The 26,179-nt window shown below is 37.8% G+C and overlaps 1 protein-coding gene across 1 annotated transcript in view; it reads right to left on the bottom strand.

Moving 5' to 3' along the window:
- LOC126235739 (TATA box-binding protein-like 1) overlaps positions 1-23,855 on the bottom strand; it is a 40,562-nt gene extending 16,707 nt beyond the window's left edge. The window contains exons 1-2 of the mRNA XM_049944522.1: positions 23,716-23,855; positions 15,022-15,338 (exon numbers count right to left, since the gene is read on the bottom strand). Coding sequence (XP_049800479.1) covers positions 15,022-15,321 — 300 coding nt within the window. The 5' untranslated portion in view covers positions 15,322-15,338; positions 23,716-23,855. The remainder of the gene's footprint in view (positions 1-15,021; positions 15,339-23,715) is intronic.
- Positions 23,856-26,179: the final 2,324 nt, after the last annotated feature.

Genomic DNA, 26,179 nt, shown 5'->3' with positions numbered 1-26,179 from the left:
TGTGTAATTTCAATAACTTACTTTTTTTTAAAGGCATCAGTTCCCAGCTTTCAACGATTAATTATACGGTCAAAATAAAACAACAGAAATTCAGTCTCTTGTCTGACAATCACATTTGCATCATAACAACAACACTGCCAATGGAGATGTCCGTAGACAGTTATTATACAAATTAAACAGTTTTTCTCAATTTCCCATAAATGTATGTCAGTTAACTTAAGCACTTTTCAAAATTTATGATTCAATTAAGATCTCAACATTACAAAATACACATACTAGAGTTAAAGAAGGAAGTCACATTCGGTAAATGATTTTAAAAATGCCCCGTAACACAAGCGTTTGCTTACTATGATCCTACATACAGTATGCCAAAGAACATGCTCCTCTTCTAGCAGTTGTCTGCTACAGGTCATTTCCATTTTCAAAATGGGCCAACACACACACACACACACACACACACACACACACACAGACACACACACAGACAGACACACTATATGCCTATATCTCTGAAATGGGGCTATTGAATTATTTTAGAACATGTTTTATGTTCCTGTATTGGATCTTTCTGAGGGACTGGAAATCTCCTCTGTAGAAATGAACTTTAGTTCCATAAAAAGATCATGTGACTTTCAGTTTGCTCGTTTGTCAACAAGACTCAGAAGACATTAGATATCAGCACCCAGACTAATGCTGTGTTCAACTTCTGGAAGGTTTTGGTGAAGATCAATATTATCACTTAATGAACAAAATACAAGTGTATGGAATATCAGACAGCTTTGTGATTGGACTGAAGAATTCTGACAAAATAGAACACAGCATATCAGTCTTAACAGAAATATTCTGATGTAACAGCAGCTTTGGAGGCTCTATGAGGCCATTTGTGGATTACACAATTGTGTATAAACGAATCTCAACACTACAAAATTGTAGCGAAATGCAAGGAGGCCTGTAGAGGACTGACAGGTGCAGATGTCAGTTGACCCTGATCATAAACAAGTGTAACATATTGGCATAAATAGAAGACCCATTATTGTACTATTACAAGACTGCTGAACAATTAATGGAAGCAGTCACATACATTAAATACATAGGAGTACATATAGAGTGATTTGAAGTGGAACAATCACATAAAACAAATAGGATGAGAGGCAGATGGTAAACAGATCCATTGGGATAGTGCTTGAAGTGGAGTCCACCCATTAGAGAGGAAACTTGCAACCATTTGTTACACCCATTGCTTATCTGTCTGGAACTTTTACCAGGCGGGAATGACAGGGGACACAGAAGATGTAGAGAGTATCTTATCACAGGTTCATTTAGCACCTGCAAGTGCCTCTTTAAGATGCTCAGGATCTAGTGGTAGATGCTACAAGAGAGGTGTTGTGCATTATGGTGTGGCTTACTGTTAAAATTGGGGAGTGTACATTCCTCGATGGGTCAACCAATGTAGTGCTTTCTCTTCTGTATGTATCACAGAAGACCTCAAAAGTAAAGTTAGAGAGATTTGAGCTCACACAGGGGTTTAACAATAATCTTTTTTTTCTGTGCATCAATCAAGATGAACAGGAAAAAGGGGGAAGTGACAGTGGTACATGAAGCTGCCTCCAACACAGAGACCATAAAGTGGCTTGTGGATTACAGATGTAGAACAGCCAATATATACTGACAAAAAATGGGTTTGACCACAGCACTTCTTAAGAGCCAAGCCACAGTGTGCACTATCACCTTTTTATGTGGAAGTAAATTAGACAAACTGGGGCTACTCTAGTCATAATACTTTGTTACTAACTATAAGTCTCTTATTATTTTCCTCCCCTTCTTATTTTCATCAATGAATTATTCAATACACAGAGATTTAGTTAATCTAACATGACCTACCTTAGCTGCAAAGTTATCTAATAACCTTAGTAAATGTAAAAATTTTGCCAAGACTGAAGAGTCATTTAATATATAACACTGACATGTAAGGTACCATGCCTGCCACTTTTCAAACAACAGAAAATAAAAGGAGCCCTTGAGGAACAATGAATCATTTATATACTGACATTCTGGGCAAAGCAAGGTGGGAAAGGTGATCTTTAGAGGTTAGATAAGTGAATGTAGTGCCTGGTTTAATTGTAAGCTGGGGAAGTAGATAGCCCAGAGATTCAGCTGCAGCACTGCAATAAATTACACAAAAAGGTAAACTGGCTGATCGGAATATAACTGTTCAAAAAGAAAGATAATAAAGGAAGAACAGAAGAATGTAATATGACAGTAAAAAAAAGACTAGAAAAAAAAACAGAGAAAGGATGTGATTGAGACATAAAAGTTAAGAACTAGCGGAAGGGAGGACAGGGGTACAACGAGTTGGTGGGAATGCTTTTTGGAGACTAATATCATATGATACAGGAGGCCTTTTTTGGGCTACCTTTGTTAACAGTGGATGAATGAGGTTGCTGTCTAGGATGAGTTCTGGTTCTGCTACATCAGTAGTGAATTTAAAATAAACATTCCACTTTTTGTTTGCAACTTTGTTTCCCTACGCTGTCATTTGCTTTGCTGTTCCTACAGTCTCGCAACCTCCCCCTCCCATCTGTCTAAAAACTATGTGAGGTATAAAATCTTTACTTGCGGCCTCATCCTGAATGATAGCAAGAGGTTAACAAATGTATGCTATGTGACCTGCCTAATGGTGGCATGTGAACACCTCATTTACAGTTTCACAGGAAGTATGTTCAGATGTGAATGTGACGAAAGGAGACTGTGGTTTAAACAAGACTTAAGTAATATAAACCTGTTATGATACCTGGAATTGACCATGATTAAATATACTATATCGCAATCTCTTAATCCACCTCATGCTGCCTCCCACCTTTTATCAATCTTCTTCCACTAATGTCTTGCATTCTCCTGCACCTCACAATCAATAATCATCACTGTTGGTTAATTTTCCTTAAGAAAGTAGTGTTATTTTGATATTACCACAGTGGTGGTCTGTTGTCTCACTCCTTAACAACTGCAAGAACACAAACTTGTTCCAAATATGAAAATGGAGCATGTGACTGGCATATTATTCCCAACTGAGACTGGCCTTCATTCTCTTCATACAAAGAGTTTATTATCTTTTAAGTCAATTCCCACAAATCTTTTTTCCTAAATGTTGTGCTTTTAATTAAGTCACTTCATATGTAAGTATTTCACATTTCAGGGAACATCAGTATTTTTTTGTTGTCTTAATTATCCTCATCTATTAGACTAAGTTTTTAATATCCATAACTTCAGATAACTTACATGTGTAGCAGAGGGCACCTTTTATTGTAACAAATATCAGGGCGCATACGCGGACAAGAAAAAAAATTTTGAATTTTTCCCAGATTTCCCAGTTAAAAACGCACTTTTTCCCATGTGAAAATAAACTACTTCCAAGGTGAAAAAACACACTTTTCCCATGATAAGTGACAATATGCTTTCCATTGGAGCTGTAAAAATATAAATTCTTTGAATGGTAAAGGTTTTCTACACCAGCGTAGAACTTCAGAGAACGAAAAAACTCGGCAAAAAAAGTTTTGGAAAGATCTGTGATGTGCAGCAACATTTATGCTGTGTATTTTCATATTACAGTATGCTGCATATTTTTGTATTCGTATTACAAAAGTATAGATTTGAAACAGCACATTAGTTTCCGAAGCATATTGGACACATGATGTAGTCAGCCAATAGCAACATCACTGTTGAGTAGTGTGAACACGCGAATAGGAAGAGTTAATGATTTAAATTAATGTACATAGTGTAGCCACAAGGAAAGTTAAGCTTTCACATATAATATTGGTCTTCTTTACATGTGTTGCAAAGATACATCACAAAAATATGCGAGTGAAATTTTAAATGATGACAATGTATCGTCTTCTGAGCTCGAAATTCTTCTAAGTGGCTAGTCCTTGATGTGTTAAGTTTTAAATGAGAGTCAAATGCTCTGCAATTTAAGAAATTCATTGCACATTCACACACGTAACCTAATCAATCTTGTGTACAAGGAAATTTACTTAGAAACTAAGGCTTTTCAAAGTACCACTAGCAATATTTTCCAGTGACCTGTTACAAATAGCTTCGTTTCAGCAGTTGCCAGAGAATGCTAGGAAACATGTTACTGTGCGTGGGCAGCTACGACGAAGTAGGAAGCCCATATGTTCGTATATACATAGTATTAAGGGATCTTACATGACTTCATAAAAGAAATAGGTTACTCCAAGAGGAACAGAATTTCTTACACCATACTAAAATGGATAATACGGCTTAAAAGTGCACATTCATATGTGCAGATTCACACTGAATTAGGCTCCAACCTGATATTAAGATTTCAGTGCGGTTTTTGGGATGCAAATTTTCTTGGAGTATCAGCACTGTATTATCTCCTGTTTGGTTCTTTAATATGGCATAATGCCATACATGCCAGAAGATCAAAATGTGCACTTCAAATTCAATGAGCCGTTGAAACTAGCCAATAGTGCGGAATGAAACACTTTGATTCTGACAAGTTAAAAGACTGCCTCTAGAGAAAAGATTAGTAAAAGCCACATTTAACAAACCAACAAAAATAATTTCATTGTTCTGCAAGGCGATTGACTGCCAAAATTGCGGAAATAAAATCAAATCATAAAAACTAATAACATATGTTGGCCTTCTGTAATTATGTGAATGTATTTTAATTCACTTTATAGCTCTCAACCACAGAAATCCGTTTTGTTTCCATTTGATGTGAGAAGTGTAAAAAAAGAGGAAAAAGCAAAATCACTTAACATAAATACGGCTTATGTGGGGACGAACCCCCTCCTCACTACAACCCAGACTACTATGCGCAAGCGGCAATCTAATAGCTTGGGCGCACCAGAGAAATTTTTCCGGATAGCATCTCGCTGCTTGTTGCTACTGCTGATATAGCTAACAGCCACACTTGAAGTAGCCAGAAGCGGGCGAAGGTACTACCCATAAACAAAAGGACTGCTCATGCGCATGAGCCTGCGGGCAACTGCTCAAACAAGACATCACACTTGCTGGCAGCAGTTTATTGAAATGAAGTAGTCCATAGTCCTTGTCCTAAAGCCTTTGACACATTTTGCTGTTTATCAGTTCTTACCAGACAAAATTACAAAAATTTAACTGAACTCTAAAATGATGAAAAATTCCCAGAATTCTAAAAAATCCCCGGGTTTTACCCCATTTCCTCCAAGATGAAAAATTTCCAGGTTTTTCCCCAGATGTTCTGGAGCGTATACACCCGGATTATGGTTTATTTCCATTCTGTTCATGGATGGAGTAAGAGAAGAATGACTGTACAAGAGTTATTTGAACAGCATAATCTCTCTGGATATTTATTTAGGGACATATACACATTAGCAAACACTCTACTTTCGGTTGCTGAAATATGGGAAATGATATCAGGCTGCTCTTACCACAGAGGGACACCATTTTGAGCACCTGCTGTAAATAAAGGTGAGCTTAAGTTGATCAGATGGCAACACTGTTTATGCTTATCTCCAGGGAAGCATGTGCGCAGCCTACTACTGGCAGATTAGTGTCAGAGTCGGGTGCAGTGGTGGCTGGTGGTCGTGCTAGGTGACCCGCGGACCCCTCCCAGGCATCTTTGGTGAGACATACTGTGGTTACATGCACGTCTTCAATGAGCCAAACACTAATTAGACAATAGCCAAACATAGGCACATTTCTGTGGTAGAACGAGTCACGATTTTGCCTCTTTTTCAAGTGATGCAAAGTGTTGTGTGCGTCAACAGCCCAATTAGTTGTTTAACCCACAGTGTGAGGTGGGTGTGTTTCAGGCCAGCTGTGGTTCTACAGGGCTTTGAGAGATTTCCAAACTGTGACTTTAGCCCAATCGTGCAGTTTACCATGAACGTGAACCAGGATGTTTACTTCCACATTCTTTACGACAAACTGCTCTGTTACATCTTCATGATGTGTATGCTGCAGACACACTCATCTTTCACATACAGGTGATCAACATCCTTGCAATTTGGTACCTCCAATTAGCAATCAGAGGATTCTGTTGCACATGGCATACCTGAAGAAACTTATTCACCTTCTTCCTCACTGAAGAGAAGTCACTGTCAAGGCTAGAGGCAGTGCCACGAAGTATTAGTGTAATGTCTCCTGGGTGAGTAATTTTTTGTCTGGTTTGCTTATAACCTTAGTTAAAAGTTTGTATCTAACATTTTTCAACAATTTACTTGTAGATTAACTACCGTGCTTGTAGCTTGGTGCTCTTTCGCCATTACTTTTCTGGATATCTAACGAGTACTGTAATACTTTAAAATATAATGCATATGGATATGTAAAAAACTACTTGTCATGCGGTGGCAGAACACACACATAAAAGAAGGTTACAAGCAGTCAAGATTCCAGAGCCAGTGGCTCTTTCTTCAGGTGGAAAGGCTGAAAAGGGGGGGGGGGGGGGGGAAGAGGGGTGAAGGAAAGGACTGGAGGTGTCTACGAACAGGGGTACATTTCGGAAGGGTCACCCAGAACCGTGGGTCAGGGGAGACTTACTGGGCGGGATGAGGGGGAAAGTTAGATGCCTCCAGTCCTTTTCCTTCACACTTCTTCCTTCCCCTTCAACACTTCGGCCTGAAGGAGGAGCCACTGGCTCTGAAAGCTTGTCCAACTATTACCTCCTTTTATGTGCATGTTCTGCCACCGCTTATTGAGTACATTATACTGTCAAAAAATTATTATTTTCATTGTTACATACTTTAAAGTGTTACGCAGTAAAAATGACTAACATTTCAAAGCTACACTCAACATCAGTAAAAATACTGTATTTATGTGAACCTTATGCGCCACCGAATGTAATGCACACCCCAGTTTTAAAAATTAAATCAATAAAAAAAAAAGGAATTTTGGCAATCACTGATAGGGTATTTTTGTATTGTTGAAATCTGTTTTACAATGCTAACTTTATTTTGAACAATAGTGAATATATACGTGAACTATAAAAAACAATTTATTTTTGGGTTACTCATTACAGTAGTGACATTTTCATTATTAAAAAAGAACACCCAACTTAATTACCTACATGACGTACAAAGAAACATACTATAAATTACAGGTGTTATTCATCATTATGCACTAATGTCCTCATTAATGGAATCCTCGGAAGAGTCTACATCAGAAATAGATTCTTTTCCTCCTTTCCTGCCATCCTCGGTAGTCATTCCAGAGCACATTGTCTTCACTGCCATACAGATTATTTGAAATACAGCATTTCTTGGATGATTTTACGATCATTGGTGCTTCAATGTATTTCCAAGCAGCCCAAACCCAGTGCACAATACTGTAGGGTGCAGCACGTTTAATTTTTCTGTTGGAGTCAGTTCATGATTCGGTTCGTAAAATTTTTTTTTTATTGTTCCTGAACCTAACCTCTGAAAGGTTTATTTATACAAACATCCAGGGATTGTAATACATAAGTCATTCCTCCAGGAACAATAACAAGGTGACTGGGTAGGCTGTGGATCACCTTTTTTACATAGACAACCACGAAATGCATTAAGACCACAGGGCAGAGTTCCCGTAAGTTTCGGACCCAGTCAAGTACCAAAGTTTCAGTCGGCCATACCTTCTCTTGATTCTGAACAATGATATCAGGCAATAGCTTTTAATTTTTTGGAGCCTTAGGGCTTGTTTTTCGCTTTAAGATTAAAAAAGGGGGAAGTTTGTTCCCATCTTCTGTGATTGCTAGCATTACTGTTATGTGCTGTTTTTCACACCCAGATGTTTTGACGGTAACTTCTTTTGTACCCTTCTCGTCAATCGTGTAATTACATGGCATATCAAACCAAACTGAAGTCTCCTCAATGTTGCATATTTGGCCCATCGAAAAATTCTTCTTTTTCCAAAGTGTGATAACACACTGCTGAAATTCTTGAACTTTCTTCTCAAAATCCTGTGGGAGTTTTAAGCATATTGTTTTATTGCATCACTCATTTCTTAATGTGTTCAACACATCCCCAGCTAGCCTTAAACTCTTGCTTCAGTATGTTAAGAGCTGCAGCTACCTCTTTTGCTTCTTTTTTATTATGGTGTCACTGGTCACAGGTTGCCCATTCTTCCTCCTTTCCCCGACAAGTTCCAGAACATTTACTTCATTGTCAGGATGTCTTGATATGTGAGGTCCTGTGAATTTCTTTCTAGAAATGGTAGTTGCAAATAATCCCAATTTCTGTTTCTTCCATAAGTGAATGTTACTCTCAGCTACATTGAACTCTCTTCCTGCCTTCTGTTACCACATTTTTCAGCATAAAGAATTACTTTACACTTTAAAGTAGCTTCATACGATATTTTTCTCTGCTTACCTTCCATTTAGTGACTAACTAATGCAAACACAATGCTACCTAGTACTGTAGCAGCCCAACAATAATTAAACGAGGTTGCAATGTACAACAATGTGTTGTAATGTATGGGGCAGTACCTAAATTTCTACAAGGAAAAACAAAACACACCGAACACGTTATATTTGAACCGACCACTAAGGAAAATTTCCTCTCGTGGCAGTAATGGATTTTGTTCTGACGCCTGCGAACAGAATTCAGAACTGGAAATATATACCAGCTCTTTTAACACACTAACCTCTTACCAGATTTACATCTTCCTTACTTTAATTCAGAGGTACCGTACCTATATTTTCTTGCTAGAGTTTGATTAATGTTTTTCTACTTCAGATTACATAGGGTAAGAAATACCAATGAATGATTCAAGTTTGTACTCAAATCTAATGCACCATCGAATCTTATGCACACCCCAGTTTTCAGTACTTCGTATGGTAAAAAAAGTGCGCACTAGATTTGAGTAAATACGGTAGTTGACATTTCCACAATAGTGGAGAACCTCACTGTAATACTATATGTTACGGCATTAAGTTTGTAATTTGATGGTATCTCATCCAAAAGTTTCGTAATCACATTTTGGAAAGTTGTACCAAACACTTTAGGAAACAGAGAACATCCAAAATTCAAGTAATTGTAGCATACAATAACACAGCTGGCATTTTGTTAACTTCAGATGCATTAACCTTCATTTACCAATTCACTAGAATCCAAAATGAAGGTCTTTACACTTAACACAACTTTTTGTGCGCATTTGCATTAGGCAGCAGATTTTTTAAAGTTTAATCACAAGGGAGTATTTTGAGTGGTAGCACTTTGGACGGAAAACACAATTGTTACATCAATTAATCACATTTTCTTGTGTTGAATATCTCCATTTTATTCATGTTTTCATGACTGCCCTTTCTCAGTAATAAAGATAGCTTCCATTGGGAACTCCAGTCAAGAGAGAGCTCTGTTACTGTTTCCAGATGTCTAAATTGTTATTTGTCTATCTTTGGCCGTAGCTCTTTCCTTCATTCCCATTACAACAAAGTGTCTTCTGTCAACAAAGTTCTCATCACAATGTAACTTTTCCTTCAGTGAACAGTACAATTATTTTAGTACAATGTCTGTTACTCATCAAATACAGAATAAAGTAAAATTTAAAGCCTGTAATTACTGCTACATATGTGGGTAGCCAGATACTGGTGTGCACATCAGAACTCCAGAAGAAATGGAGAAACGGAGGGAGCCGCCAGACAAGAGGGCTGACCAGAAGAGTAACACAATCTAACTGTAGGTGAACTAAATGCGACACACAGACTGCAGACAAGACTACAGACCAGGACAAGGGCAAACCTTTACGACAATGAGGTGCTACACAAAGCTGTCACCGGAACTGCTACAACAAGACCAAGAACAACAGAGAGAGAAATCCATGATGCAACCAGAGAGAGTAGCTAGATGACAATCAAGGTAGTTATGAAATGATCTTAGAACAGTGAAGAGATATTTGAAAGTATCAAGTACAAGCACTGAACTAACTGGCTGTGCAATTGCCTATATACCAGCCACATGTAACACTATTTGCCGCCGTACTCATGTGGCGAGATAATAGTCCTCATACTGTGCAAGCACAGGACAGCTGTGGTGGTCCTAATGGCTATTCAAGTCCATCTCCTCTGGTGGTATTCAACCTCCAGGACACCAGAACTACACATATTTTTGATCAAATATATGGCAATACACTTATATATCTACACAATTACCTCACAATTCACAATTAAGTGCCTGAAAGAGGGTTCATCAAACCACCTTTTAGTTATTTCTCTACCATTCCTATCTAACAGAATGTGGGGAAAATGAGCACTTTAATCTTTCTGTGCAATCTCCAATTTATGTTATTTAATGATCATTTCTCCCCATGTAGGTGGGCACCAACAAAATACTTTCATTATACAAGGAGAAAGTTTATGATTGAAATTTCACACGAAGATCCTGCTGCAATGAAAAAACACCCTTGGTTTGATCATTACCACCCCACTGAACACATCTTGTCCATTAGATCTACTGCATATTGTAAATGTCTTGCCAGTAAATTACAGTCTTTGGTTTGCTTTCCCCACAACATTATACATGTGATTGTTCCAATTTAAGTTATTTGTAACTGTAATCCTTAAGTATTTAGCTGAATTTACAGCCTTTCGACTCGTGTGATTTATCATGTGACAAATTTAGCAGATTTCTCTTAATACTGATGTGGATGACTTCACACTTTTCATTATTTAGATTCAATTGCAACTTTTAGCACCATACAGATATCTTGTCTAAATCATTTTGCAATTGGTTTTAATAATGTGATGTCTTTACAAGACAGTTAACAAGCACATCATCTGCAAAAAGTCTAAGAGGTCTGTCCAGCTTGTTTCCTATGTTGTTTTAAGTAGATTAGGAAGAGCAGAGAGCCTATAACACTTTCTTGGGGAATGCCAAATATTAAGTTTGCTTTACTTGATGACTCCGTCAATTACTATGAACTGTGACCTTTCTGACAGGAAATCAAGAATCGCTTTGCACAACCAAGACAATATCCATAGGTGCACAATTTGAATAGAAGTTGCTTGTGAGGACCATTGTCAAAAGCCTTCTGGAATCTAAATATTTTGAACCAATATGAAAGCCCTCCTGTCAGTAAGTACTCATTACTTCTTTGTGAGAACAAAGAGCCAGTTGTGTTTCAAATGAATGTTTTCTGAAGCCATGCAGATTATCAGTCAATAAACCATTTTCTTTGAGGTAATACATAAAACACACACACACACACACACACACACACACACACACACACACACACACAGTAAATGTTCAACAAACCAGCATCAGTGATATGGGTATGTAATTCAGTGGATTACTCCTATTACCGTTTCTGGGTATTTGTGTAAGTTGTGCAACTTTCACATCTTTAGATACGGATCTTTTGACAAGCAAGTGGTTGTATATGATAGGTAAGTGTGGAGCTACTGTATCATCAATCTGAAAGGAACCTGACTGGTATGCAATCTGGGCCAGAGGTCTTGCCTTTACAAAGCTATTTAAGCTGCTTTGCTACACTGAGGAAGCTACCTGTAAGTTGATATTGGCAGGTGTTCTAGACTTGAATTCTGAAATATTTACTTCATTGACTTTGATGAAGGAATTTTGATAAAAACTTGTTTAATAACTCTGCTCAAATGGTACTGTCATCAGTGACATCACCACTGTTATCCACAGTTAAGGTAATGAAATGCACAGTGAAGTTATTGACTGTCTTGTCACTGGTGTACTTTCTACACAACCATAATATCTTTCGGTTTCCTTCCAGATTTCAATATGGAGGTTTGTTGTGGAACTATTAAAAGCATTCTGCATCAAAGTTTGTGCTAAATGTTGAGCTTCACTAAAACTTTGCCATTCTTGTGGATTTTGAATTTTTAAAATTTGACACTATTTCTGTTACTTCTGCAACAGTATTCCGGTCAGTTCTGTGTACTGTGCTGTCGATACTATTTCTTTGCATTCAAACCACATCTGGTCAATGCTTAGTGAGGTCGGAAGGAGGAACGACTATCTTTGGAAGGTGTCAAGCAGATTGTTGTCTGATGTTTTAAATAGCTGTACTTTGATTAATTTTTGGTGGTTTTGGATGTTATGGTAGTCAGTCTCAGTGCAACCACCTTGTCATCACTAATCCCTATATCCATCACTATGCTACCTGTTTCCTCAGGATTATTTGTCACTAAGAGGTCAAGTGTATTTTTGCAACCACTTACAATTTGAATAGGCTTCTGAACTAACCGTTCAAAATAATTTTCTGAGATAGCTTTGCATACAATTTTGGATAATGTTTTGTGTGTACCACTGGCTTTAAACAAGTATTTTTGCCAACATATCTAGGATAGATTGAAGTCACTAACTATAATTGTAGGTATGGGGTACCAATCTGAAATAATACTAAAGTTTTCTTTGAACTGTTAAGCAACTGTATAATCAAGTTAGGAGTTCGATAGAAGGAACCAATTAATTTATTCTGGTTGCCAAGTACATAGCCTCTACCCATACCAGCTCACAGGAACTATCTACTTCAATTTCACTACAAGGTAAACTACTACTTACAGCAATAAACACTCCACCGCCAACTGCAATCCATCCTGCCTCACCATAGTTAGTCTTTTGCAAAAATTTTGGCTGAACTTATTTCCAGCTTTAGACAGATTTCCTTACCTCTAACAATTTGAGCTTCGGTGCTTTCCATTAGTGCTTGGAACTCTGATTCTCTCCCAGCACAGCTACAAAAATTTATAACTACTATACCATTTGTTTCTAGGTCTGCCTCTTCCTATGTTTGCCTTGCACCTTTTTACACTAATGCCATTTATGTAGTTCCCAGAGACCCTATAAAATAACCATCCAGTTATCTCCACACAGCCCCCAGTGTCCGTGTAGCTGCTTCCTGTGTGTAGTGGACTCCTGAGCTATTAAGTAGAACCCGGAAACCAACCACCTGATGGCACAAGTCGAGGAATCTGCAGCCTGCACAGTTGCACAATGGTCTGAGTCTCTGATTCAGGCACCTATTCAATTCTGTCGATAATGCTACAGATGGTGAGCTCCGCCATCTTGCAAACAAGACTGGCAGTGATTGGTGATCTTTACCATATCAGCCAGCCACTCAAAACAAGAGATAGTCTCTCCGATCAAAAACACATTGTTAGTACTGATGTGAGCATGACCCACAGTTGGCTGCACCTTGGTATCTGGTAGCACCTTTACCACATCTGGAGTGACTTCTCATATGCACATTAAGTGCAAACTGAATTCCTTCCTCTTTTTGCACCCATGTCCCTAAGGGATCCCATTATGTGCCTAACGCTAGGGCTCTCAACTACCAGAAATCCCAGCTGTGTAAATGCCCATACCTCAAGGGCCGAGAGGCTCTCTGGAACAGGGCAGGTGACTGCATCTCGCTCAGGACCTTCATCAGCCACAGAAAGTGTCCGAAACCTATTGGTCAGATGAACTGGGAAGGCCCTTTGATCAGCCTCACCTTGGCATGACCTCCCACTAAACCACAGGTGAAGGGTCAACCTTAGTGCACACAGAGAACTTCCGTGAAAGACACTGAAAAATGCATTGAAACACTTCTGTCAGTGATGTTAAGAGTTTATGGTTCTCACACCTTCAATAAATGAACTGCTTTCAGATAAATTTGTTTATAGACAATGGATTGCAGGACATTGCACATAATACAGATGAATGTTAGAATTTAATGCCCCACAGTCACAGAGAGTGTTTCAGTACTTGTTCAATTAAACAAGGCACGGAAAGAAAATCTGCTGCAGCCTGTTTGAAGAAGCAACCACTTTGGAGGTAACAAAGTGATCTAAGAAAACCCTAGAACTCCTAATTCAGGAAGCCTGGACACGTATTTGAACAAATTGATAAAGTCCAGCATCTTAACCACTACAACACCTTCCTCATCAAGTACAGCAGAACTTAACAGATATTAACGACAAGTTCACACTGAGTTATCAATTTCAATTTGACAGGTCATTTGGAAGTAACTGCACATTTAGCAAACTAATGAGAGGGAACACAATGGCCCCTTGTAATGGACAAAATGCCATTTACTTGGAACGATTAGATAACTAACTGATCATGGCCAAATAGTAATATATACCACTGCACCCTTAAACATTCAGCCACACACACACACACACACACACACACACACACACACACACACACACAGACACTGCATACTGAGAATTTTCAACAAACATGGCACAAAAGGTAAGAAAGCTACTCAAAACTGGCATTTCATATTTGGAGTATCAATTTCTTTACACCACCATCCCTAACAAAACAAAAATGTCGACTGCACAAACCTTCAACTTATAGCCAAAGGACCTAAAAACACACATCAATCCAGACATTAAAGACAGTAGTAACAAAGAAAGTGGTATGTATAATGTGAGAAACTGCAACTCAAGGCAATTATGTCTCTAAAAAACCTAAACTTGATCCTAATAAACTCAGGAATAAAATATTTATAAATAACTGCAGAGAAGTTAAACATGCGCAGATGTCAAAGTGCCAATTTGTATCCATGAGGAAAGCATGGCATGGCAAATTACCACCAATGAGTAAGAAAGCGAACACTGTTGCATCAATTCTATAACCGCCAGAACTTCAGACCAAATTGGAATGATAAAAACCATTTGATGCTTTCTCTGCTATCAATCAGGCAATATTACGTAACTGACTTCTTGTTTTCTAGGCTATAATATGAATTTAACAAATAAATTATCATTTTCTTACTACTGCTTTACCACAAACTGCCCACAACAATTCATAACATGAATAAAATGTAAAAGATTCACAATAAATATGACTATTTATATTACACAGTTGACATAGCTACTCATTTCAATTACATTATAGATAATCATCAATCAAATTCAGATCAGTTATAAACTTACTTCCTATTAGAAACAATTTAGTGCTGATCCATTCTGTCCCATTTGAACAGTTATTAACCAAATGACATACATGCTATTAATGACCTGCATGCAATCTACATCGAATACATAATCACTGTTTAGACTTGTATGATACACACCCCGTTCTCTTTCCTATATTCAACGTTGGCACCATTCAGTGCGATCTGTCGTAGATTGAGATGGCACCTCACACTAAAGCTGCAAACCACATTGTTTATTACAATGTCTATTTCAGGTGTTTCACCACTGTCAGTCTGATTTTCAGCCTGTGCGACAGGCTGCTGAGGGCCTTCAGCAGGCATGAGACGCTGGGAAGTCCCATCAGGCTCCGTCTCTGGCACAACATTACCTATATTGTGGGCTAGGTTTCCATTTGGTAATAACTGCAGCCCATTCTCCTGTATAGCTGCAGCCATCATATTTGTGACCAGCGTATCTGAAACAGGAGCATACGTTGTCATCTACCAAAATCAATAATAGTCAACTTAAAATTTCAATACTTGACCCCTTGAATGTTTATAAACTTTCACAACACCTGCTTTACTTTTACATGTTCATATTCAATTTCACAGTAGAACAACAGTAACAAGTACATTATTTGCATATTTTCACACTCCTTACTGCAGGATGCAAGTTAATTATGTACTAAAATGTCCTGCAGTGAACTAAAATTGTGAAAAATGAGATCAATTCACCCCACCTGACTAATGCAGCTTATCCTGCGATTATTAGCTGATGACTGGTAAGACAACACACAGAAAGTAGTGTTGAACTAAAGAAGACTTTTAAAATCCAGTAACATGCTGAAGGTCTTTTTGGAATATGAAACAGAAACACTGAAAGGAGGTAAGGAAAGAACATTACACTTTAAAATCTTGTCCATAACCAACAGATGGCACACAACTGTGATTGAACATGAACTAAATTGTGGAAAATGAGAGAAATGGTATTTATAACAACTTCCTCACATTCACCTGGCATGCCTGCAGGATGCTGTGCAGATGCTGCAAATGGCTGAAAGCAAGGGGGAAACTGTAGCTGCTGTTGCTGCTTTAAAGATCTTAGAGTGAGAGAGAGAGAGAGAGAGAGAGAGAGAGAGAGAGAGAATCTGAAGTACAATGATTGGCCTAAAACATGCTATAGTAAAGTACAAAACATTGTTTGCAAATATATGTGTGCATCAAGAAATTTAATGGCGAGACTGAACAACACTGTCTGATAAACAAAATGCATTATTTAAGTACAAAACAACTGTTACTGAGTATCATCACGAGTGATGGTTACACTTTTTCTTTTTATAAAAAGTGTAAACAGTATAGTGTGTTGTTAAACTGTATTAAGCAAACTCTTGGGGCCAAAGGTTTGAAGTAGTTTAAAGATAATGGAATTACTGAGAGTAGTCTTCTTTTAGTATCTTGAGTAAATAATAATCAATGAATAGTAACATCATTTGTACTTGTGCGAAGCAGAAACGGTAAATACAAGAGATCGATGTGTACTGAGCTGGGCCACTAGATAGCTGCGTTTCAGCAGTAGCACTACAAAACTTATGTCATTGAAGCATATCCAGGCCAGTATCTTTAGTTGGCCATGCAAAGGGTATGTGGGGAAAAAACAATAGACATCCATCTGTATAAGTCTGATTCCATTAACTTTACACCACAACCATTAAGTGAGGTGAATATTTAAGTGAATATGAGCTGTTTTGGAACATGGACTATCAACGAACAGGATTTAAGGTCCCCAAGGTGACTGTCTTTCTAATTTTGTAGCGTGTTTTTAACACTAACTAAACAACAATGCCTCTACACACACAGCAGATATTTGTGAACAGCCCCCGAGTATGATTTTAGGGTACTCAATGATGACAATGGTTCTTAACACCCTTACTGAATGTGAATATGAAATTCATGAAAAATCATTCTTAAGCAATCTTACTGAAAATATTCCATGCACACATTAACAGCTTTTGGGAGGATGTCTTGTCTGTGTGTAACATTTGGAAGAGCAAGGAAGGCTGCTCATCTGGGCGGATCTGAGAGGAGAGCCAACACTCCCGATCCCCACACTGCCTGTTCTACTGCTGTCAGTGGTTGGCATCACTCCACAGCACAGCAAGTTGGGAAGCTAACAGATTGTTCTATGAAAAATGAACTATTAAAGTAAGTTATTATGAAAATTGTCCCCCATTAACCCCCCCCCCCCCCAATCACAATTAAAACAAGAATGCCTGGCCATTTGATCATAAAGTTAGATCAGCGCATTTAAAAGGTTATCATTGTATAGGTTTTACTACATGATGTATTATACTTTATTAACTAAAAATCTTAACTGAAGATAGAACTAAAAAGAACTTTACTACAGAGTAATGTTACTATCTCATCACTTGGTAAAAAATGGATGAAACCTTGTTACACACAAAAATCATCCTTAATGAGGCCCAACAATAAAAATTTTTGGAAACTTTTGCAGTGTGTGTTGGCAATAATTCCCACGTGTTGGCATCTAGCAAAAAGGTACTTCTCTCCATTGGTTCTGAATGTTCAGGAGAAAATCTGAAATGTGCTGAACCATTCTCAATGTAATGTAGAATTACGCTACTGACTGAAGGACAAGTCTCAGACATACAAGCATTATTTAACAGGTGAACTATGTATATACAGTAATGAAAAGCTGGAATCAAATCAAGTTACAGCTCCTCAAATTAATATTTTTACTTTGAGTATTTAAGAACAAAATTTCTGATTACTGCATATAATTTCTTAACACAGGCTTCAAAACTAAATTTGCATAAGATGTCATGTTTAACAAGACAATGGTGTGACAGTGTCCTCAACCCACTGGATGGTGTGAACATTGCAGTGTTTTACTACACATGGTCCTATTTATAGGATGCCCTTGCATTCCCCTAACCTTTTTAACTGGTGTATGCAGCCAGTTACTGGGGAACCTACACTTAAACACAGATTCCTAAACAGTAAAATGTGTCATTTTTAAAATCAGCAACTGACACAAAAATGTCGCAGTCAGTAACAGCCTTAGGATCCACTGAAGACTGAACTAAACTCACCATAACGGAACTGATACGTATCTACACTCACAAAATTACTGAAATGACCAAACTTTATGACAGATTAAAACTTTGCTGGGCTGGGAGTCAACCCTTCCCTTTCACAGGGAATGCTGTTACCCACTGAACTATTTCAGCATTCCTCATGGGCAGGTGAGGTAGAACCCCTACTATAGAATCACTTCAGGTGTCACAAAACATGTTCAAGTAGTTCAGAGTGACAGCTTTTTAAGTCGCATATGAAAACAGAGGTTTAATCTGTCTGAAAATTTAATTGTAGCATCCACTACACAAAGTGAAAGATTCAATATGAAAGAAGAACTTTTTAGTACTGCAGAATCATGCTCTTATCAAAACAGCATATAATGCTGAGGAAAAGCTCTCGGGCTAGCAACCAGGGGCAGTGTTTAAAATCAACATTTTTAGGAGTGTCATACCTATTACCTTCGCCAGAGTCAGTCAGTTTCATGTTCCATGGATCATTTGCACAATTAAATCATAATGATGTGGAACAAGTCATTTTATATTCACATCAACAAATATTATGTAAACACTGCTACATGCTGACCACATACAAGTGTGTTTTTTTTAAAGGGTTCTGTCACTTAGTAAGTAAAAATGGAACCCTTATAGGATCAATGTTTCCCGTCCGATTGTTAAAAACAGGTAGATGTGTATCAAGGTGAAACTTGTGCCATGTGCTGAAATCTATGGTCGCTTAGCAGAGTAAAAATATGAACTGCTTATGACCATGCCATCGGAAGATAAGGCCATTTATGTCACACAATCTGACATTCATTCATAAACTTGTCATCAAAAACTGTATGGCAATACTCACCGATCTAGAATAATGCAATTGCCAAGAAGCACAGTGCATGCAAACGAAAAAACCGAAAATTGTTAATCTGTAATCATGTGTGACAAAAAATACATCTAGTGTCATTTGTCATGTAACTTCAAACTAAAAAAAAAAAATTCTCAAAAAGTCTCAATTCCTGGGATCGATAACTTGCCTGTATCAATGTCCTAATAGTTGAAAGTCCTCTACATTCTAGATTTCTGGAATGGATGACTGTCTATACACGAGGGTTGGAACTTTAATAGTGGCAACTATTTATTTACAGCTCTTACAAAATAGATACATTTTTCAAAGTAGTCATCAGAACTGTGAATAACCCGTTGCCAGTGATATGGAAGTCGTAGGATACTTTTAACATTGCCAGTAGTTGTGTTGACAGTTCATGCGACACAGTCTACTGCCCGACGAATTTGTAGCAGTTCTGAAGTGAATTCCATGAAGTGTTTCCTTCAGTTTAGAAACCAAGTTGAACTCACGAGGGCTTAAGTCAGGGGAGTGCAGTAGGTGGTATAGCACTTAGCAGCCCCATCAGTCAAACAAATCAGTAACAGCTTGCACTGTACATGCTTGAGCATTGTCCTGCAAAGTGACGGTCAGGTCCCGCAGAAAGTGTCATCACCTCTGTCTCTAAGCTGGTCGTAGCTTGTGTTCCAAAAATGAACAGCATAGAGACAGAAGTGATGGCACTTTCTGCTGGACCTGACCATCATTTTGCAGGACAATGCTCAAGCACGTACAGCGCAAGCCATTACTAATTTGTTTGACTGATGGGGCTGCTACAAATTCTTAGGGCAATAGACTGCACCGCTCGAACTGTCAACACAACTGGCACTGCAAAGAGTATCCTACATCGCTAGCAATAAGTTATACACAGTGCTGGTGACTACTTTGAAGATCCGTAAAACTTTGAAACACACATATATTTTGTACGACCTGTAAATAAATAGTTGCGACTGTTAAAGTTCCAACCCTCGTACATAGTTAAGTTTGTATGGAAACTTCAGAGCGCGAGCCCTACTCGCACCTGGCGAATTCCTTATTATGATGATACTCACCAAAACGTCAAGTTTGCCAACAGTCATGTGGCTAGGACCTACAGAGATTCTCATAAAGAAGAAATGAGCTTTTCCCTGCTTTACAATCAGCATAAGCCTTGAAACTACAGATGTTCACAGGGAAGTCATCCAAAAATAACTTTAGTTTACTAGATATGCAGTGCTTACCTGAATTTTATAACATCTGCAACATTAGCAGATCATGAACTATCTTTTTGAGAGAAAATAAACAGTTTAGCTGTTGTTCTGACAGCAATTTTCAATAAGACAAATTTAAGAAGTGATACAACTTAAGCAGGTGTTGACAGATGTGAAAATTACCGAACTATCAGATTAATAAGTCACGGCTGCAAAATACTAACAAATTCTTTACAGACGAGTGGAAAAACTGGTAGAAGCCAACATTGGGGAAGATCAGTTTGGATTCCGTAGAAATGTTGAAACACGTGGGCAATACTGACCCTACGACTTATCTTAGAAGATAGATTAAGGAAAGGCAAACCTACATTTCTGGCATTTGTAGACTTAAGAGAAAGCTTTTGACAATGTTGACTGGAATACTCACTTCCAAATTCTGAAGGTGGCAGGGGTCAAATACAGGGAGTGAAAGGCTATTTACAATTTGTACAGAAACCAGGTGGTAGTTATAAAGAGTCGAGGGGCATGAATGAGAAGTGGTGGTTGGGAAGGGAATATCCCCGATGTTATTCAATGTGTATATCGAGCAAGCAGTAAAGGAAACAAAAGAAAAATCTGAGTAGGTATTAAAATCCATGGAGATGAAATAAAAACTTTGAGGTTCGCTGCTGATGACATTGTAATTCTGTCAGAGACAGCAAAGAACCTGGAAGAGCAGTTGAACAGAATGGACAGCGCCTTGAAAGGAGGATATAAGATGAACATCACTAAAGCAAAACGAGGATAATGGAATGTAGTCTAATTAAATCATGTGATGCTGAGAGAATTAGATTAGGATAAGAGTCACTTAAAGTAGGTGAGTTATGCGATTTGGGGAACAAAATAACTCATGATGGTCGAAGTAGAGGGGATACAAAATGTAGACTGGCAATGGCAAGGAAAGCGTTTCTGAAGAAGAGAAATTTGTTAATATCGAGTATAGATTTAAGTGTCAGAAAGTCCTTTCTGAAAGTATTTGTGTAGACTGTAGCCATGTATGGAAGTGAAATGTGAACAATAAATAGTTTAGACAAAAAGAGAATAGAAGCTTTTAAAATGTGGTGCTACAGAAGAATGCTGAAGATTACATGGGTAGATCACATAACTAATGAGGAGGTATTGAACAGAATTGGGGAGAAGAGGAATTGTGACAACTTTACTAGAAGAAGGGATTGGTTGGTAGGACACGTTCTGAGGTATCAAGTGATCAATTTAGTATTGGAGGAAAGTGAGGAGGGTAAAAATGGTAGAGGGAGACCAAGAGATGAATACACTAAGCAGATTCAGAAGGATGTATGTTGCAGTAGGTACTGGGACATGAAGAAGCTTGGACAGGAGAGAGTAGCATGGAGAGCTGCATCAAACCAGACTGAAGACTACAACAACACAACTTTTACAAGTTAAGTTTAGTGGCAGTATGTTGGACAGATCCATACCTGTTAAGTTTAAGCAGGGGTGTATAAAACATTTTCTGTGAGGGTTTGTTCTTTGACAAAGTCAATGGTTGGTACTGCGACAATTTTACACTAAGTTCAAATCACATCAGTAACTAAAATTAATCACATTGTAAATTTTTCTCTTGGAATTCAATCTTAGTTCCTGTTCTTGCATCGTGCTAATCACTGGAACAACTAGCTTTCTGTAAAACTGAAGTATACAGTTTTATGTAGGGGGCCCAAGCGATTACATGTATGAACAAATGGCAAAAAACTATAGAAGTTGTCCGGACACCCCAATGACTACTGCAGCCACAGAGTTTGTTGTTGGCAAGTCATCGCATTACAAAGTAAGCACCAGAAGACCCACACTGTGTAACTTCCCCCTAAGTAAGGCTGAAGAGAACACTACAACCCAATGGCTTTGGTCTACTGCACCAGAGCAACCCAGTAACAAAAGAAATACTGCTGAACAGAGGGTATAGTAACTAAGTAAAACAAAAAGATGACCCATCAACTAATCTAAGACTAAGCGCAAAATTTACACACATTGTTTGAAACACAGCCAGTTCTAAATGAATGACACATAACTTTACAACATTCCACGAAAATGTCACTAAGCAACAAATCCGTAACTGGTTTGCAGAAACAACAGCCCATGCAAAAACACTTTTGAAACAGCAAATGACAAGTGGTTTCAGTTCAGATGAAAACATTTTTCAGCCTACAGGGGAAAAAAATATTACCAAATGTAAGGGGAACAAAGAGAAAAAATCTGACTGTACTTTTAACAGCGAAATGCTGCTGATAAGCTTGCTCCTCCTATGACTATAACATGGGCATTGCTGGTGTACGTTAATAAAGAATATCACACACAGGATGTGGGGCATTGGTCAGTCTGTTAGTAGTTAGATGTGTGATCCCTTATTCTATGAATACACAGCAGATTGCTGCCTTAAACAATCAATAAAAAATTGAATATCCTATCATATTTTTCATTGCCGGTTACGTACCTCTCGTGACTAAGCTTCTGACCTCTGCTTGGAGAATGGTATAGTGATTATTGCATTTTTCTTTAACTCAGCACATTTTTAAATCCTAATTACCAAACAATGATTCAAAATCCTTTAGCTGATTATGTTCCACTAACTATCAATGTCTAGCACAAATGAAAATCTTGTGTCGACGGCTGTTGTTAATCATTTGGCTTACAAAACAAATTTCTTAAAGGTAGCACAAAGAATACAAAGTGAAACATTACACACGGTATTCAGTAACACTAAACGAGTTGTAGAATGTGAAAAAAAAAATTTTTTTTAAGGTAATGGTTTGAGAACTTTCTAGAAAATACAAATCTCTACACAGTAAACACTGTTAAGTCTATGTTATCATGCTATCATGAATCTGAATATGACAAACCAATCTTAAACACTAAACAGAGAAGCTAACTGCTACAGTGACGATAGTAAACTATGTTTGTATTGGTGTCTTAATTTCCAAAATACTCCAGCTCTTGTTGTGCACTACACCTCCATTTTCAAATGGACATTTTGCATCTCCTTTGGGAGACAAATTTGTGAATACTTTGACGTGAAATGAAGCGCCATGTCTTCGCTCGGAGATTTTGAACACAGGTGCACTGTATCACCACAGAACGTAAACCTCCGCATAACCTTCCTCAATACAGTGAATTTTAAATGGAAGTTTTCGAATAGTCGTTATTAAAAGACTGAGTCAAAGCCGACTTTACAAACTGAAAGTCTAATGATCTCTTTGATAATGTCAGCAGTAATTTGTTTCATTTAAGTCTACGAACGTAATGTTTTTTAAAAGAAACCCGTACGCAACGTTGCGATACATTTACACAAGATTGCATTCTCTTTCTAAATATGCGGTGAGAGCTTCCACTGTCGGTTAAGAAAATATTCATAAAGACTGTCAAAATATACAGTAACGAAGTGGAATCATTTCTTTATAAATGAATACAAAATAAATTCTGCATACACATGAAATGATGGAGCGCGCGGTTGATACAGTGCACAAGCCCTAAATATCTGATTACTGGCAAACAGGTGGACAAAATCGTTCAAACAGAGTAACACTTGTGAGAGTAGAATTCTCACTACTCCTTTACGGCCGAGCGGAAGTACACAATAAAACGGTTTAACCACAAGGACCGAAAAAATTATAGCGCTGGGTGTATAATAGGTACTTACTCGGCAAATGTAACAGACGTAATCGTTATACTACACTCAATAAACACTTATACCGCACAATTTAAGGTAAAATCCGAAAACCGTAACAAGCACCCTTGCCATTGTCCTCGGCCATATTGCACATTGCACAAAAGTCGCTGCCTTAGTGATTTAAGTTTCAGAGATGATACAACCTACCTTGCAAGCACAATGAGAGTAAAACAAATATACTGTATAAATTTTCGGAGTTTGTCGAATTAAATAACGAGATATATCGAAAATGCTATCAATTTCTGACAGAAGGCACGGTTGAAAGTAGATAAAAGCACATCACTTTAGTTACAATATTACAGAAGCTTGATTTTCACAGGATATTGATACGACGTACAAAATTTCCATTGTATTTATGGATTGCCGTACTGTTTATTATATGATGTACAAAAGGTACGAAAGGCTGCTGGTACTTGATAAGGTGCGACATTGAATTCTCGAAGATCAAGTTTTCCGGTGTCAAGTACTAAAGCTACATGCACAACGTTACACTTTACGTTTCTGAACATCCGGCACTCTTCCTTAAATATGATGATACTGACATTTTGCATTTGTTTTATCCTTGGTTTAATTTTCGAATGGCCTACAAACAAAATGAGTAAAGAAGATTGGTAATAATAACAGATGCGTTTAGGGGTAAAGTTCATAATCAAGGACTCTACATGTAGTTAGCTTCAGATTTTCCGTCGACAACTGAAACTGTTAGTCTACAGCAGCTCTTTTTTATCCTGCTGGTTCTTTTTATTTCCATGCAATCCTTTTCTTGCTATGGAGATTAAAACGGGAATGCATTTTTTGCAACAATAATTTTCTTTGCATAGAAATAATCAAAATTGTTAAATAATTTTTTAAAACTGTTAATACAATTTTCCTGATATACTTTCATTTGAGAGAAACTTTAAAGGAACACAAAATGAGTTTGAACAACCAGGTGTCCGGAAAAAGAATCCTACTTACATGACAGAAACCAAAGAGTTACCCCAACATGTGCAGGTGAAACATAAAATCAGAGTCGGGAACTAATAAGTGTGGTGATCCTGCGACCAACGATCTTATTAGTGCACGGTAATGACCTACCCGCAGTAGTAAATAGCAATGCAAATATAGTAATGTTTGGTGATGATGGTAGTATCTTGGTCAATGATATGAAATCCTCAATGCAGATTACAATTGAAACAAGTAGTTTTAATTTTTTCCTGTCATTTTCAATTTATATTCAATTTTTATTTTCTTAAGGAGCTTGTTATACTAAACACCCAGATTTGAAGACAAAGATTTTGAGAAATAATAAAAAAAATTACAATAACAATGATGGCTAAACTGAAAAAGTTTTAAGCTCAATATTTTTTCAATAATGAATATGTCAATGCTTTTTCTAAGTATCAAAAATAGAAGACGTATAAAAAGACTATTAATTTGGCTTTTTTAGTTACTTGATACTGTGATATGACAAGGTACCAATCATGCTCGATGAGGGGGTCGTCCAGAAACTTTTGTTGGGAACCCCTGCTGTAATATATCGAGAGGTTGAAACAATGGAATATTGTACTGAAAGGCAGGAAGATCTGCAATGAATTGACGCATGGTGCAGGGAATGGCAATTGAATCTCAATGTAGACAAGTGTAATGTGCTGTGAATACATAGAAAGAAAGATCCTTAATCATTTAGCTACAATATAGCAGGTCAGCAACTGGAAGCAGTTAATTCCATAAATTATCTGGGAGTAGGCATTAGGAGTGATTTAAAATGGAATGACCATATAAAATTAATCGTCAGTAAAGCAGATGTCAAACTGAGATTCATTGGAAGAATCATAAGGAAATGCAGTCCGAAAACAAAGGAAGTAGGTCACAGTACACTTGTTCGCCCACTGCTTGAATACTGATCACCGGTGTGGGATCCATACCAGATAGGGTTGATAGAAGAGATAGAGAAGATCCAACGGAGAGCAGCGCAATTCGTTACAGGAAAGCGTTACGGTGATGATAGATAAACTCCAGTGGAAGACTGCTAGAGAGATGCTCAGTAGCTCGATATGGGCTTTTGTTGAAGTTTCGAGAACATATCTTCACCGAGGAGTCAAGCAGTATATTGGTCCCTCCTACGAATATCTAGTGAAGAGACCATGAGGGTAAAATCTGAGAGATTAGAGACCACACAGAGGCATACCGACAATCCGTCTTTCCATGAACAATACGAGACTGGAATAGAAAGGAGAACTGATAGAGGTACCCAAGGTACCCTCCTCCACACACCGTCTGGTGGCTTGCAGAGTATGGATATAGATGTAGATGTAGCAGTGATAGTAGTAGTAGTAGTAGCTTTATTTATCAGTAGATCTCTTTTCACAAGGATATAGGGCATGTCAAAGTATTTACGAGTGAAACAATAATACAATACGAATACAAGAGGTTTGCAGCAAATAGTCTATCA

The sequence above is a fragment of the Schistocerca nitens genome, chromosome 2, assembly GCF_023898315.1.
Source record: "Schistocerca nitens isolate TAMUIC-IGC-003100 chromosome 2, iqSchNite1.1, whole genome shotgun sequence".
Classification (NCBI taxonomy): Eukaryota; Metazoa; Arthropoda; class Insecta; order Orthoptera; family Acrididae; genus Schistocerca; species Schistocerca nitens.
The sequence above is the reverse complement of the archived record's forward strand: the minus strand, read 5'-3'. Positions and strand labels throughout refer to the sequence as shown.